The 17,132-nt window shown below is 41.6% G+C and overlaps 1 protein-coding gene across 5 annotated transcripts in view; it reads right to left on the bottom strand.

The window, feature by feature from the left end:
• LOC108122468 (protein qui-1) overlaps window positions 1-17,132 on the bottom strand; it is a 32,479-nt gene extending 15,347 nt beyond the window's left edge. For all 5 annotated transcript variants that reach the window (XR_011442351.1, XR_011442352.1, XM_017237065.3 and 2 more), the window contains exons 1-7: window positions 17,008-17,132; window positions 16,002-16,165; window positions 4,614-5,226; window positions 4,251-4,558; window positions 3,639-3,808; window positions 3,440-3,584; window positions 3,218-3,383 (exon numbers count right to left, since the gene is read on the bottom strand). Coding sequence is in view for 3 of the 5 variants with exons in the window: in XM_017237065.3 (XP_017092554.2) it covers window positions 3,218-3,383; window positions 3,440-3,584; window positions 3,639-3,808; window positions 4,251-4,558; window positions 4,614-4,808 (984 nt within the window). In the remaining 2 variants the exon portion in view is untranslated. The remainder of the gene's footprint in view (window positions 1-3,217; window positions 3,384-3,439; window positions 3,585-3,638; window positions 3,809-4,250; window positions 4,559-4,613; window positions 5,227-16,001; window positions 16,166-17,007) is intronic.

Raw genomic sequence — 17,132 nt, 5'->3', positions numbered from 1 at the left:
AATTGACAAGGCTATGGCCATGAGACGGGGCAAAAGTGGGGATATTGGAAAAACCCAAAATTTTATGAGGGTACCCTTAGGAAAAAATCGAAAAATTCAAAAAGGAATGTAGGAATGTAATGTAGCTTTTGGGTTAACTGATTTCAAAATGGTACTTTATATTCCGATCGGATATATTCCAATAAGTCGCTTCTGGGTTTGATTAATACATTACTTTGTAGTTTATTTCCGCTATTTAATTTATGAGAAATCGTGTATATAAGGATAAGACTTCCTGATGCTTCTTACAAATCCCTTTATTTTTTCATAGACGACATGAAACTTTAAGTAGAGAGACTGTACAACACTTTAATAATTTCAATAACCAGTAGTAATTAAAACAAATAAAGTTTTCGCCTTTGATCCTGTCATCACTTAAGTGTGAAAAATGAGTATTTAATTCAATGCCCAATAATCCAACGTCCAATTAGGCCGACTGTCTACTAATTAATGCGTTCTGCAGATATAAATTACAACCGTATGTGCGTCGGACATTAAATTAAATAAATATTCATTTCAGCTGACTCTTTTTTAGCCAGTTTCGTGTATCGATTAAATCAGTTATATGATAAATTAAGTGCTTAAAGGGCTGTACAAATTGTATTTAATATTTAAAGCACAATTAAAGTGACGTGACATGTCTAACAACTTCAGTTTCCAAACAAGGTCATCAGCTGGTGCATATTTATGCTGTTTTGTGTCCTGCGGATTGTAATTATTTTTTATTGCACGCATATATCATATAACGTGTATGAAAATAATTTGCATAGAAATGTATTTTTTGAAGGCTTTTAACCAGTTCCTGCTTTGGTTTGTCAGTAATTGGATTTGCCAGCCAACAAGCATCTGCCGTCTGCCACCTGCCACCTGCCAGTGGCAACCACATCTACACTTAATACTGTGCCACCCCGGGTGTCACTTCCATCGGCCTCCTTCAGTCATTCATCTCGGACCAGATGCTGCTACTGTGTGTGACCTCTAAGAGCTCTTTGGCTTACACCTCGGCTATCAGGATGTCGGTATATCTGCTAGATGGTAAATATATGTATGTACATATATGTGCGTATTCCAAAGTGTCACCTACCGCTGCCGTATTCTCTTTTTCTTGTCTGCTTCAGCCCCAGGAACAAGTCCACGTCATCATCGTCATCCCCATCACCGTCACCCATCACCCATCACCCATATCCATTCCCATTTTCATTCCCATTCCCCCTAAGTCTGAAAGTGAGTGAGTGGCATTCAGCGTGTTTGTCTCGTAACTTTGTTTACCTTTGCCGTTACCTTTGCCCACCTGCTGGGTTGCCCAGGGGTCGGAGGTTATATATATATTATATATGCATAGAAAAAAAATTAAGGTTATTTCTAAAGAAAATGAGTTTTAGGAATTTTAAAGTTATAAGACTTCTTCCCAGAATTTCCTTATTTTCTAGAACTTGTTTCCTTATTTTCTTGCAGTGCACTCTTTACCTTGTCTGGTTGTGGCAGCTTCCCCACTAACAAGTACTCCTCCCGCAGTCCTTGGCACAACCTCATGCTCTAACTAAGTCAGATTTCAATTCAAAATCTAGGTCTGAGTCCGCGATGAAGTCTCTCATGTCATTTTGTGGATGTAATCCGCTTTTGGCTTTCTAGATCCCATTTGACAGCTCCTGTGTAATGCATTTTCTGATCTCGACTTGACTGGAAGGCCTTGAGGGCCAAATCGATATGGCCCGAAGCCTTTCGGCCACTTTACCACACTTTAAGGCTCCTTCAGCAGCCGCTTAATTAGCCGGCATTTGACTTGCTTTAATTTCATTTCACTCTGAAGTGGCGAAAGGCGCCGCACAAGGGCGGTGCACCTGCCGCAGGTGCAGCTTACTGGCAGCACATTTTGCATATTTCTCGGTTGCGGCAACGAATGCCACAACATTTTGTCAAAGCGAGGCGTCTGTGTTGGATTTACCTTTGCAACATTTTTATCCGCAAGACGGGACGAGGTCGGGGGGCAGGAGCAGCAGCAAGGTGTAAGGGTACTAGCCTGGTCTGAATGCAGTTTACGTTGCTGCATCGTTAAGTGCAAACAAGGGACTACCTGGGCGTGGCTACATTGTGCCCAAGTGTAAGTGTGTTAATATGTCAGAGGCGGTGCGGAGGGGGGTGGCCAGAAGCTGGATGCACTTAAAAAAAAACAATCAGTAATCAGCTTCAAGAAATACTTCAAAATACATCACTCATACGCACTGTTGGCCAAGCTTAAACACTGCATTTAAAAACCTCATTTTTGGGAAATTATATTAAAACTTTTCAGTGTACTTCTAGGATTTGTCCACTAATGGCAGCGACCAGTTCGCATTACGCCTCGTCCTTCGGCTGCGACCAAGCTGAAATGTTAAATGCTTTCAACAAAAGCCAACAAGGAGGCGAGGCCAAGTGCCGCCAAGTGAACTTATGCAACGCGGGGGCAGAGCTAGAGGCAGAACCAGACCAGGAAAATGCAGAAAAAATAAACCGCAACTGGAACGGAAGCTGAGAAATGCAGAAACCTTGGGCTAAACGATTTCTTCAGCCAGTTTGCCACTTTTTTCGGGGGGGAAACTCGATTGCAATTGGTTTTTATTGCCGGAAATCGCTTTCAAACTCAATTTCGACAACTGTCATATGCAAAGCGTGTATATATATTGGCGGCACATCCTCTCGAATTCCTAGTCCAAACAGGATATCAAGGATACGTGCCGATTTCGATTTATTCCTGTAATCTGTAGCTGAGCATCTGAGAGAATCTGTAAAAAGGTTATTTGCATTTTCTGGCTTACATATTTTTATATAATTTTTTAAAACTACATAAAGCATAAAGTCACTTTCAAAGAGCCTTAAGACCTGACCAACAATAAAGAAAGAAGACCTCAAACAAAGAAATAAAAACGCAGAATCATAAATGCCTGTTTCCTTGCCTTTGTCCGTGTGTCCCTTTGTAATTCTTGGAATTAATTTATGACTCTTGGCCCCCTTAGGCCGAATAACAATCAGAATTGCTGTTGATTAAATAAGCGGTCAGTGGTTTTCGGTGGGGGCGGCACTCACACCCCCACCCAGGTTAGAGGGGAATAATACATTTAATTTAATTCACGGCCCAAAGCACTTTGTAGGCTGTCTGTTGTGTTAATGGTTTCACCTTTTGGCCGACATTGTGGCTTACCTGCACAGTCTTTTTCCTCCCCTTGATTACGTCGGGATCATTGGTTATGTGGGCCTCGATTAGGAGGCGCAGCTTGTCGGTGACCTTGTTCTTGAATTTGCTCAGATACGACTCGTGGTCCTCATTATCCGGATCAATTGCCTCGCTGGCAGCACTCCCAGGTACCCTGCAACAATAATCTTAATTAAGAAATGTTAAACTCAAATAGAGGGATATACTTACACCAGTGTCGTGTGATTATCTGTGGATAGGTTCATGGTGAGTTCGTCCTTGATTTTTCGCAGACGCTCGCTGGCCTCCACATCCTTTTTGCTGCTTTGGGCTGCTCGTTCGCGAAAAACTGCCAGGATTTTCTCACTGGATAGGGCTAAAAATAAGAGGATTAAAATGTTATGTATTTCGCTATTGAAATCCTACTTACCCATGGCCTGTTTCACTTCCCTTTCAATCTGAGTGCGTCGCAGTTCTTGAATCCTTTGCACATACTCGGCAGCATGTCCTGCACTGGCCTGGACCATTGATTGCAAAACTCGCTCCAATAAATTTTGAATTTGCTGCGATTCATTTAGCCAAGAATCCGCGGGAAGCAGTCTACAAAACGAATTCAAAATTTCCATATTTACTCTGTCGAGTCCTGCGAAAGCCCATCCTGCTCCCCCGAAATATTTGCCAAAAGTTCAGCTCCAATCGAGTTGCCAAACAAAGCAAAAGTGGCACATGGATAATTTCAGCCAAACATCGAACAATGGAACGGAAATGGAACTTTGTCAAATATTGTGCAACTTTGTTCGGCAAACGCCATCATAACTATTTCGGTTTCAGTTTGAATTTCGGATAACTTGGCCAACAATGGCGGGGAAAACTATTCTAACAAATGGTAGCAAATTTTTATTTGACATTTGCATAGCTCTAACTTTTCCGGTATTTAAATTTTAGTGGGTTAAAAGGTCAGGCAATTTATTACATTTTGTTGACAAGAGGGATTCCCAAACATATACGATATATATGTATTTCAGATATTCAGTCTTCTTACCGATAGTCCTGCTTGAGCTGCCTTTTGGTTTCCGTGGCATCCTTTTCATACCACTTCACCAAGAGGGCTTCGAGATCCGCTGTTGTCTGGGGATCTGCCAGGATGGCGGCAAAGATGTCCTCGTCCAAGTGCGTTGGCAGAGGCAGGCGACCGATTCCATCGCCCACGAGAACCATAAAGAACACACTCTTCGTGTGGGCGTGGCAGATGTCAATCTCGTGGAGATAGTCATGAATCATGTAGGGATCCCGCTCCAGCTGATTCACCTCCAGGCAGCCAGTGCCAAAGTGCATGTCAACGAATTCCAGCTGGTAGAAAGATGAGGTAGTTTACCATCTCTACAATAAGATACCCGGTACTCACCTCGATTTGACGATCATCGTAGAGGGTCTGCAGCTCCGGACCCACCAGCTCGAGGAGCATGCGGCGCTCCTGGTTGAACTCGTGCTTCAGGCTGGCCACATAGATCTTGATGAGGAGCGGCTTGGGCAGCCGGGTCTGGGCGGAGGTGACGCCCCTCAGTGCATTCAGCACACTCTCGTCGATGGGAGCGGCCATTTCGAATATCCTTTTCCCCCGGAACCTATTTGTTTTTGTGTTTGTGATTGAGTGTGCTATTTGTATTGGTATTGAGTATCTATGTGAAAGTGTGGCGTGTGTGGGGAGAGTGTGGGTGTGGGTGTGGGTGTGTGCGCTGTGGATTGGCTTGTTTATTTAACTTGGCCAAAATCAAGCAGCATCGTCGCCCCCGTCGCGGTTTTACCAGAATCAGCTACAAGCAGCCCGCACTTTTGGCACATGTTCAAATCCACTAGATATTTGTGTGAATGGGGCTTGTATCTGTATCTGTATCTGTATATCTGGCGATGGTATCTCTGTGTGTACCTCGTTGGTTTCTATCTGTGGCCGCACTCAGTCGGCGGACCCGCACGGGTCCTGTGCATAGCGGTCCGAAAGTTTATCCTTCTCGATTCAACTGCAAATAAAAATTGAAAAGAGCAAAAATTGTATTTATGCGAGGGAAACTTTTTGCATAACCCCCCAACGTAATAAAAAAGCAACCCACACGAGCCCACAAAACTTTCATCCTCTACGATGATCTGGCGAGGGATAAGTCCCAACATATATACACAAAATACTATATGAAATCGGCAGGAGGGGAGGGGCACATAAGTTGGACAAGTCAGCAAGTGTTAAAATTTGACTGAGTTGTTGATTGAAACATTTGGTGGGAAATGTTTCTGGCAAGTTTCGGGATCCAGAAATGGGGTGAAAAGTGGATTATGTTCAAGTTGAATCTGGCTATACTTTAGAGTCTTTCAGTTCTAAGCATCCTGATACTGTCCATCCACTAATAAAGACCCGTTTATCCTGCATGGTACTGTCTGTTGGCCGCCAAACAAAATCGATTGCCATTAATTCCGCTTCAATGAGTTGGTTAAATTGCTCGTTAGGACAACGGCGCAGGAAAGCGGGGAAAAAGGGGTTCTCCTTTCGGTGGCATCCTTTGTGGCACACACACATTGTAAGGTGCCAGGAGTGTCAATTTCCATCAGCCTTGCCTCCATCCGCTCACGCACACAGACACGTGCTCGCCGTCAATCTGGGTTATCTCTTAAATATTTGATTTCTAACGAATTAAGCTTAATGAGCGCCTTGCCTCGCCTCGCCGGGCCAACATCGTTCTCAACGATGTGAAAATTATATGGCCCGACCAAGTGCTGACCACAGACGTGGTCATCAGGTAGAACCAAAAAAGGTTAAGCCAGAACCAGGTGATGACCGTTTGTAAATATTTACTTTGCTAAAAATTTAATCACAAAGCTTAAAATTAACTTTAATGGGCTTGTAAGGGTTTATAATACAAACTTTTAAGATTTAAATTCATTTTGTGAATAGAAACTGAAATAATCAGTCTCCTAACATCTTCAAAACCCATCAAGACCTGACCATTCCCGGGGCCTGTACTGCATTCTTGTTTAACAGACAATTTACCTTGTCTGGGAACGATCATTATTGGCGATTAACCCCATTATTAGCCAATTTCCGACGTTTTGGGGCAACGTTTCGTCAAAACTGTCAAATAACAGAATGTCCTTTGGGGTAAAATCGAAGTGGCATGAGGGTATGGGTGCGGATATTGGTTGGGGAATAGGCAGCCATATTAATGGCCGAAAGCAAACACAATTTCTTCTTGTGTTGGCCCGGCTATTACTCTTCCATTGAGCTTCGCCCCGACTCCTGAGTGTCAAATGGCTGCCATTAGGGGGACGAAACGGGAAATGGCCGTGTGTGGGTGTGGGTTGGCCGGTTCAGTTGCATTGAATAAGAAATGTCCAGGGCCTCGATGCCATCGATATCGAGTTAAATATTAACCAAGCTCGAACCCAGCGACGGACAGGACCTTTCAACAATTGCTGTTTGACTTTTTCAATTGCCGCAGAAGGAGAGTGGACAGAAGGATAATGATATTTCAGGAATAAGTGCAACCCGTCATTCCAGTTGCATATTAAATGGAATCGATGGCAGGAAAAAGCTCCTGAATATTTAATTTCATCGAAGGAGTGTCTTTTCTTTGGGTTTATTGGCGGAAATATAAATAATTGGCCGGTTGAAAGTTTTAAAAATTCTTTAAGAATTAAAGCTAGAGCTTTATTTTTTATCTTTAATAATTAAGTAATACTGGAAAAGGCCTCGAAGGAAAATCACTTTCCACCATATATTTTCATCACAATTCAATAAACGCCACATCTTGCTGTCAGGACCAACTGGATATTTCTATATATCCTGGCTGGGCTTATTAATGGAGCCAGGCTCGGTGGTCAAATAGCCCTAACCTTTGACCCACGATGATTTGCACAAACGAAATCCGAGTGGCCCAGCATCCGCAAACCGAAATGGAAATAAAATATTGCCACTGAAGCTCCAGACATAAATAAATAAATAAATGATAATAAGCCAATGGCCGCAACAGGCCGAAGCAAAACGGAACAAACCAGGCCAGAACCCGGCCGCAAAGGGGCTGGAAGGATAAAGGCCCTGGGCAAGCACCGGACGAAAACAACAACAAGCCAGAGGAGGACGGAGAAGTCGCAAAATCCAGCCCACTCAGCAGATTTTTGTGAGGAACAAACATGGACCGTATGGAAGCATTAATAATAAATCCGATGCTGCACATTGTGTTTGTACACAGACATACATATACATATGGTATGTGTGTGCGTGCAAGTATGTCATTGTGTGTGCTCGCTTAGCTGCTCATTTTTTGTATAAATATTTAAGTGAAAACAAAGAAACAACGTACGGAATTCCAGGCAGGCCAAAATTAGAACAGTCGCGTTTCATTTGCAAATGCCAAGCCACCTCCTTCCTCCGAACCACCTCCTCCTCCTGCGACGTTATTACCTGCATTTGTATGCCAAGGCGAAATGCTGCCGAAAAGTATGCCACACAACTTTCGCCGAGTCTCGTGCAACAGCGGAAATGGCAAGAAAGTGCGACGGAGCAGGCAAAATATGCGAATGTGTTAGTGTCTTGCTTCTCCTCCATTTTTTTTCGGCACAGCTGGGACTGCTTCGCTGCACAGTGGGCTTATGGTATTAGTTTTATGGCTTCAATAGAAAGGATATACCAACTGACCACTAGGCGTATGAGTAATATTTTTGGGAAACATAAGCTAGAGGTGTTTTAGGTTTTAAAGGCTTAACATGACTTGATTTGGTAGTTTATTTAAGATAATATTTATAAAAAGAACTTTATAATAGACCACCAGGCGGATGAGTAATATTTTGAAAAGAAAAAGCGATGAGATGAACTTTAAGATCACTAACCAGTGTGCACAAAACTGTGGAATTGCTCATGACTCTCATTGAAATAAAAGTTTATGCCGCCATCAGGCCAGACGTGGCTTCTTCGTCCTGGCTCCTTCTGTCAGTCCCTCAGCCCCATCGGCTCCTTTGATAAATACAAAATGAGCTGCCATTTACCGAAAGTTTGCTTCCCATTCTCGCGCAGGACAATTGATTCGGTTGGTTTCTATGTTGTTTTTATGCCAATTTTTTTTTTTGGGCCCATGCTGTTACTGGTCCAGCGTGAAAATTGAACAATTTCGGGCTGTAACTGTTGGCCCCGGCTACACGAAAATGGGCCCCAAATTGCCAACGTTCGATTTTGGACTGCTTCCTGTAATCAGCCACGTGCTCGGACGCATTAAGGCAGTGAGAAAGCAATTTGCATTTGTACATAAAGAGAAAAATATATACATAAATATATATAAATAAAATACCATAAATACAAATCAATATAAGCATTCATGAAGCCTTTATTTTTTTTATCTTATGTAGTTTTTTAATTTCTTGTATGTGTTTACTGCAAACATTGTGGCTTTGATTTATGAACCAAACAATATCAATGGTTCCTCAGCACTTAACAGATCCTTTTGCTCATCTCTCTGGAAGCTTTTGAGGGTGCAGTCGATGAAGTCAATTCTGTGGGGTTTCGATGGCCCTTGACTCGCAACCCTTTTCAACCACGAATCCCTGCTGCTCGACGAGGCAGAACCAATTGTGTCCTTGCTTTGTGCTCCTTGCGCCTGAGGCTTTTAATTTTCAGCTCGTGTTCTTTGACAATTTTGTTCTCAGCTTTTCTGCTTACCTGAAGGTCATCGTCACATTGCCCACTTTTCAAAAGCAACAGCAGAATCAGAAGCCAGCATCCAGCAGCTGCTGCCATGCCATGCCAGGGCCCGCATTTTATTTATGCAGAGCAGGTAGCAATACAGCCGGAGAAAGGAGCCAAAGAAATGCAAAAACAATTCCAAGTGTGTCTTTTATTCGGGGGCCCCACTTGTCGCCTGTTTGTGTTTTCTGTTTCTGTTTCTGAGTCGTTTTCTTTGTTTTTGGATTTAAGATCCTGCAGCCCTTTTTTTTGTATCTATAGAGGATGTGGCATTAGTGTTGCCAAAATAAAGTATTTAAATTGGCCAAGTCAAGGACTTAATGGTGGAGATCCCATTTAAAAGAAAGCTTTAAAAAATGATGACTTCAATATGTATAAATATTTCTATTCAAATATGAATTTTTAATGAAAACTTTTACCAAAAAAGAATACCTCTTTTCTAACATTTTTCATTTTTGAAACCCCCTGGAGATACTTTTTTTTTTAGAATGAAATAAACCTGTTTGAAATTCCATAAAATGAATGGAAAAAATCGGGGAAAAATATGAAGCCCACATGAAATCCTTTCGTTTATGGTCTACTGAGTGGCCAAAGAGGGTAACAAAATTGAATCGAAAATACTTTTATCCTTCGGAGGAGAAGCCTTCTGGCCAGAAGCCCAGTGAATAGCCAAGTTGACAGCTCTAACTGGTAACTGGTAGCTGGCAAAAAAGTAAATAAGCTTGAACAGGCAGCTCACGCAATTCATGGCTGAATACATTGGCGGGTTCGAGCCTAAAACATGGAAAAACTTATGGAAAGTGCGGCATAAATCAGAAAACATGTCGACAGCAGTGGCAGCTCCGCCTCCATCCTGTTCTTCTTCTAGCTTATTCTTTGTCTGTCTGGGAACACACACACACTAACTCAACACACACAGACACATGCTCGCATAAAGTTGTGCGCATTTCCGGTCGCTTGGCAAATTCGATTTCATGGCATTGTCACGTAAAATGCCCCCCGAATTTCATGTCAATGAATTTTCTTTTTTATGTCTGACTGTGTACAGTGCGTGTTGCAAGGTGATCTGACACACAAGGGGGAGTCAGTGGGGGAGTGTGCGTTAACTTATTGTAGTCTTAACATTTTCCTCAAATGGCTCTTTCTCTTCTTTTCTTGGTTCTCCCTGCCCCCTTTCAATTTTCGGGTAAACTTGGCCCGGCCAGAGTCAACAATTTTGATTCTATTTACACATTATTATGGCAAGAATTTCGTCCTTTGAGCAGGAAAGGGAACGGGTTGCTTGAGACTCTGAGAGAATTGGGGTAACTGACAGAGGGAGCTCCCCGGGAAGCTCACCCGCCTTTTCGTATTTAATTATTTAAGGATTTACTTTTGCGTCGTTCAATCTTTTGTGTAAAGCCTGGGGAATTCACAATACAGGTAATGGGAAGCGGTAGGAGAGTGGCAGGTGTCAGGTGTCTCAGGTACTGTGAAGTGGGGGCTCTTGAATATTATTTAATGTTATTTGATTAGTAATTGGTTAAGAGATTATTTTCTTTCTTCATACGAGAGAAGGGTAATAGAGGTGGTCTGTTTTTCTGTTAACAGCTTTAAATATTAAATACTTGTATACAAGTTGTTAGACTTCGTATTCAATAAAAAAGCTTTTAAAAAATTCTTGGAAATTACTGAGAGTACTGCGTTCTATGGCTTTTGGAAGTATTTTTTTTTTTAAGAAGTCTGCCATTCGTATGAAACGCGTAATTGTACAATGAATAAATATGATAAGCAGCTTTCAAGTTAATGATGCGTGCTACGTGAATGTGGGTTGTGTGTACATTCCCTTATATATCTCATGCCCCATGCCTCATGCCCCCACCCACTCTGACCCCCCTTATCCGTACGCCCACTCACCCACTTATCGCCACAAATCACAAATCATTTTCATGGCAGCACGTGTGTGTGCGAGTAAGAGTGCGTGCATGTGTTCCAATTAGGCCACCAGCAGGAAAATGCGACTAAATTCAAAATTATTGATTGCCAAAGTTTACTTTTTTTGTTTCTCAAAATTTAGCGACTGACAATGGAGTTCGTTTTCGAGGGTATTTCAATTGTGGCTTTTTAAGCTGCTATGTGAAACTTTTCCCTGCCATTGCTTCAACCACTTTCTACACTTTCTACACTTTTGGGTGAATGCTGCTGCTATTGAGACAACATTTTGCGCTTTTCATTAGCCAAATTAAACTCGAGCTAAAGTTTTCCGGCGCCCAGGAAAATTTAATTTCCATTTTCATTTAAACTCTTTTGTTTATTCAGTAAACTTAAGGGGTTAAGTTTGGTGAAGGTTACGTTTAAGTGCCAAAGAAACATGTTTGTTGCAGAGATTGTCTTACAGCTCATGGAATATAAAAAATAGAAAATATAAAGAATCCTTGTGGGTATTGTCTTGTTACACAAGATATAAAAAAATATAAGTGACAAAGATTATTAAATATTGTTAGGCAAAAAACATAGTGATAATGCGAGATACTTTAAGGACGATGAAGATTAAGGACGATGTATCGATAACAGCTTGAACGCGATGTCATCGAGCAAGGATATTGAAAGACATTAATGTACTATGGTTTCAAAGGAGATAGTGTGTCTGAAGAGTTATAGTAACATAAAAAAACCCTTTTGAATCTTTTCAGTGTGAAATGGATAGGATGTAGGACGCTGGCAGCCGCTGTGCATGCATCGAGTCTGACCTAAAATCCTGGCAACAACACACTCCTCCTGCGGTCTCTACGGCCGTTTTGCTCCAAATTGGTTTTACCGGAGGACTAACCCAAGGCTTTCCTGGCTCGTTTGCGTTTCATTTTGTTGCATGTAGTGCTGTTTTTGAGCTTGCAGCAGCAGCAGCGGCAGCAGCCGCGTTGCACCAAGTTGCTGCTAGGAGTTTGTGTTCTTGCCACAGTCCCTGTGGCTGGTGCACGCCAAGTGCCAACATTCATTAAACGGCCATAAACAAGTGGCGCAGATTGCGTTGAAAACAGCAACCAGAAAACGACAGCAGCCCGGGCCCAAATGGGTTTCACGTCAAAACGCATGCAACAGTGTTTTTTTTTATTTTTACGAGCCAGTTCTTCCATTATTTCCACTCTCGGCATACCGACACGCAAAGCCAAGGTTTATTTAGAAAAAATACCATACTAGGTGCATAATTTTAACACCGTTTTTGACTTTGAATAATTGCTTTTATGGGAGAGAATTTTTAAAAGCGTTTAAACGAAACTCCCTCTTTAAAAAGGAATTCCCATTTCTGAGGTCTTTCATGCTCCATGTACTACCTATCATCTTTATTTAAAGCGGATTACTATCGTCCAAGTGAGCAAAACAGAAAATAACTCAAAACAACATGACTAAGTCTGATTGGATCTATCGTACCATTTAAGACCAGCAATTGAAAAGAATTTTTAAAGCAATGGAGCCAGTGGGTGGCTGTGGGTGTTTGTCGCCAACTTGGGAATGGGAATGACTAATTCCGGGATGACAAGTTCTCGTACTGCTTCCCCGACATCCGTTTTCCACCTTTAGTTCCCGTTTCACTCAACTTTCCGACAACTGTGAGAATGCATGGGGTATTTTGAAGAAAAAATAAATGGAACGGAAGGGAAAATGGAATGTTTCTAAAGATAAATGTGACACTTCTTTTAAATTTAAGGTTGTAAGGTAATAGATGACTGGGATGAAGATGAAATTAATCAGAAAGAGGTATTGTATAAGAGGCATTGTACATTTAGGGAATGGTTTTTCTAATATTACTTTTATTTATTCTATCAGTTTATTCTTAAACTTTATTTAGTTTTTAATTTAATTTTCCGCAGCCCCAGAGAATCCAAAGTTCGTTGTCTTATTTAATTAGTTGATTTTTTTTTTTGTTATTTGTTTGATTTTTGTGTATTCGCTTCCAGCTGCGCCCAGCGCCGACTAGCCAGGGCGAGCGAATTTCATATTTAATTAAAATCGAGGCGCTCACCGACGCCCGCAAACAAACAGACACACACACACATGTCGAGACACACACACACCGAAAGCCACAAAAGCGTATGCATAATACAAGAGCATTTAAATATAGGGGGGCCATGATATAGGGGGCGTGGCCAGGGACAGTGGGTGGGTGGGGGTTCGTCGTCTGGCAAAATGGTAATAACAAAACGCTGTGCAAATATTTAAAATCTTTCGAATGCCGCATTAATGAGCTTTTATTTTGATGGCGATAAGAGCAGCACACCCATACCCATAAGTTGGTAACAAATTATGGCCAATTCGCAATGGCTTTATGCTAAACAGATGCGCAAGCAAAAATTATAAATTGAAAATAATATTTTTGGCCTGGCTGGTAATCAAAACAGAATAAAGGCGGCACTGCCAGCTGCCACGCCCACGCCATCTAGTTGTGGCAATTAAAGAGCGTGACGAAAACATTCCACTGCCACGCCCACGAATTAATCTGAGGGGGCATCGAGTGAGGATCGCTGTGGGTAATGTGTGTTTACAAGGCGAGCTGTCGGCATTTGTTAATAATTCTATTTCTATCAACTTCACATCTCCTCTCCCACCCCTTCACTCTTTTCTTGGCCAGCTGCTTTTCCCAGTTTTAGCCATTTTCCGCATATTTCCCTTTGTTTTCCCTGCCATAATTCATTTCTGGCCAAGAGAGAGAGAGAGAGAAAAAAACATAGAAAAGGCGGCAAAAAATGCCAGGACAAATAAAAAGGAAAATATTTTGAAAAAAGGATGCGTGCCAGTATGTGTGTGTGATGGTTGGCCATCCTTATTAAGTGGTTCGAGTGCTGATTTATTGCACTTTACCGTCACGCCAGTTATCCCGTCAGTTTCCCCCATAATCTGAAGGACAGGACACTCGCACATTGTCCTTCGAGTGTGCCGGGCGGAGAGGACACACCCAACAGGATACTCGTTTAAAGTTTTAAGCGCCCTCACTTGGCGTTGAAAGTGTGCGTTGCCAGATAAATGTTTTGCACGCGCATTACTCATACGCCAGGTTGGCTGTCTCCTCTGTTCCGACCTTTCTATCTGAAAAGGGTCAGCAGGTCAGTACAACAAAAAAAAAAAAAAGGAATTAAATACCAAACCGCACTTTAGCTAATTGAACATGGCACAAAAAAGTTGTTGATTAATTTAAGCCACAATTGTATGGGGATAGCATTTGAAGGCCAAAAAAGTTCGCTTCATTATAATGCAGTTTTTATTTCACAAAAGTGAACACGATAGGATTTAATGAGAGTTTTATTTGCATTTTATTGTGTGAATAAAAATTATTCCGAGTACTTGAACACACTCACTTGAATGATTTAATCCTAATTAGGGTCTTTAAAATAAACTCTTCCCACTCGTATAACTCTTCTTTAATTTTCTCCAAATCGTATTCGTTTCTAGCAATTGGCCCAATTCACTTGAACTACATTTTTCATTCGGATGAGTATTCAAGAATGTTTACACTAAACACTCGAAACATCGTTCACTGTCCATTCACAGAACAAAAGAACGGCCAGCCGGATGCCATAAAAAAGGTGCCAAGTCTAGAGTCTGGCAAGCAGATTGGCAGTAAAATAGAATTGGCCAAGTCGGGAATATGGCAAAATGATCGCCTTTGGATTCTGTTTTGACCCAAATTAATTTTCTATAGCTGGCCGGGTCAAGTGCATAAACATTTTATAGTTTCAATAAATATAAAATTTTTGAGAGCCATTACGTTTTGAGGCCGAGACATGCAAAGCGATACGCCTTCTGCAATTGTTTGCTGCTGTTCTTTGCAGTATTTTATGCCTTTCGAATAATTCGAGTGTGGATATAAAAGATTTTGGATCGGAATAAATGTAGAAGAATTGCGCGTGCAAATATAAACAAGATTTTATGTGTATTTAGAGCTCAACGGAAACGAAATTACGCATACGCCATAAATCAAATAAGGCATCAGAGGACTCCACTCCGGGCCTTAAATTAAATTCTCGCTCTGGTAACTGGCCGTCTAAATTGATTATCAACGTGTAATTGCCCCCACAAATGCTTAAATCATGTTTTAATATGAGAAAATCAATTTCTGGGGAAAACAAACTTTGTACTCTGTGCCTTTCGCTTGGCATAACTTCATCCAAGAACCCAAAGACATTTTAATGCCATTTTCGGTTTGAGTTTTATTTATTTAGCTTGATTGCTTCACTGGCAAAAATGTACCGGCGAGTAAACAAAAATGAAAGCAAATTTATCTCTCAGTATTTATTTTCACTCGTACATAGTCTTTCCCCAAAACGAAAGCCTTTTTATTACTATAAACAATGTATTCTTAGACTTGAAGTTTCCACTCTTTAACTTCGACATGGGGCCATAACTGTGGTGGTTGCTTTCCAAATGAACTGGCGATTAATTATTTGCCAATTTACCCTTATCAACTTCTGGCCAGGCCTCCTTCTAATTAGACGAAGGCCCCAGTCTCGGTGAGCGCTATGTGTGTGTGTCATCAGGACGAGCTATCAGACACTAAACTCTTTATGAAAATGCCAAATAATGAAGGATAAACGAGAAAAATTTAATGTGCACGTAATGGGTAATTTTTTAATAAGCAGTCAAGGCTTCTTGAAACACATTTTCCAAGAATTCACCTGGCCCGCCTCTGTGCGTGTGTCGTAAACATTTTTATTGGCCATTTTCGACATGAGAAGCAATGAAAGGATATGCCGAGCCGGCTCGGAACATGCTTTATGATGGCCAAAAGACAGAGACCAGAGGGAGGCAGAGTGCCAGAAAAAAAAAAATGAAACATTTTCATTTCCATTTTCGTTCGCATTTTCATTCTCATTTTCTTTTTTGTTGTTTGCTGTTTGTTGTGTGTCATGGCCCATTCAATTATCTTAATATTACGCATACGCCGCATGGGCTGCCAAAGAATGTATTCTGGGGGCTGTGAGGGGAATCCATACCGAGGGACCACAGGGAAAACTAATTACCAAAAGGCCTATGGGGAGTGTAAGTGGGTAGTTGAAATATAAACACGGCTCTCCAAGTACTTTGGCCTGGATGTTGGCTTACCTTTCCGGCAATTTTCAATCTCGGTCCGATATCCTTCATTCCCGTTCCTCGATTTATTTCAACTGATTGATTCACGTTCTTTATTTCTCTCTTTGTGTGAAATCTTTAATTTAAACAATTTGTTTTCACTTTTTCATTTGCACTCTGCTTTGGCTTGGCTGGCTCTGGATTTAATAAACAGAATTTTGAGGACTTAACAAGGACACTTGTGTTTGAGTTTGGGTCTGGGCTTTAGTTTCGGGCATCTCTCATTTACATTTCATGCATATTTTAATTGCCAGCGGATACAGAAATACGTGGAAACTCCCACAGAATCCGGTCAGGATTTTATAGAAACTTTTTTTTTTGTTTAATTTGTATTCCAGACGGAAGCCAACTGTGAACAATGTAGAGGCTTCAGTTCCTGGGGCCTCGGACTCTGCGGTGGTCATTGCACTGAAAATGGGATTCTTTTTTTTTTGTCTTTGTTTTCTTTTAATTGAAAATTAGAGCGGGAGTGGGTGGGAAATAAGTTTCTGGACTGTCCGGCACAGAATTTGCATTTCTTCTTGCCGTCGTCGCTTTTTGTTTATTAAACTTCAATTAGGCAAGTTTTTTCCAATTAAAATTCTGTGCGCTGCACATTTTTTAAGGGTCTCTGGCGAGGAGGGAAGGGCGGTATGGAAAGTTTTGGAGTGGCGGGCTTAATTGCTTTCTGTTGCCCCATTTTATCCAGACCCCGAGTGCATTGTTTCCCATATCAATCTCAGTCAGCCAAGTCAGTGAGCCGAATCAGTCAGCCGCACCAGTCAACAAAGTCAGTCAGATAGTCAGTGAGCGGTAAGCCCGCAGACCAAAGATGGATGGTGCACAATGGCTAGAATTCAAATAATTGGTGGAATGTCACACCTATGAAGGGGCCCTAAGAATTCCAGCCAGTTACCTAAAAATATATTAACCCGGCCCAGACTCCAACTGTGCACAAGTGTGTATCTGTGTGTGTGTGTGGGGTATTTCATTTATTTACACTTCACTCGGCTGCTGCTCACTTGTTCGCGCCCGTTTTCAAAGTTCTCCTCTTCTTGTTTTAGCCAGAGACTGTTCTGGCCAAAACGGAGTCTGATTTTCACTGCGCTGCGACCACCAAACGCT

This window comes from Drosophila bipectinata, chromosome 2R, assembly GCF_030179905.1.
Source record: "Drosophila bipectinata strain 14024-0381.07 chromosome 2R, DbipHiC1v2, whole genome shotgun sequence".
NCBI lineage: Eukaryota > Metazoa > Arthropoda > Insecta > Diptera > Drosophilidae > Drosophila > Drosophila bipectinata.
The sequence above is the reverse complement of the archived record's forward strand: the minus strand, read 5'-3'. Positions and strand labels throughout refer to the sequence as shown.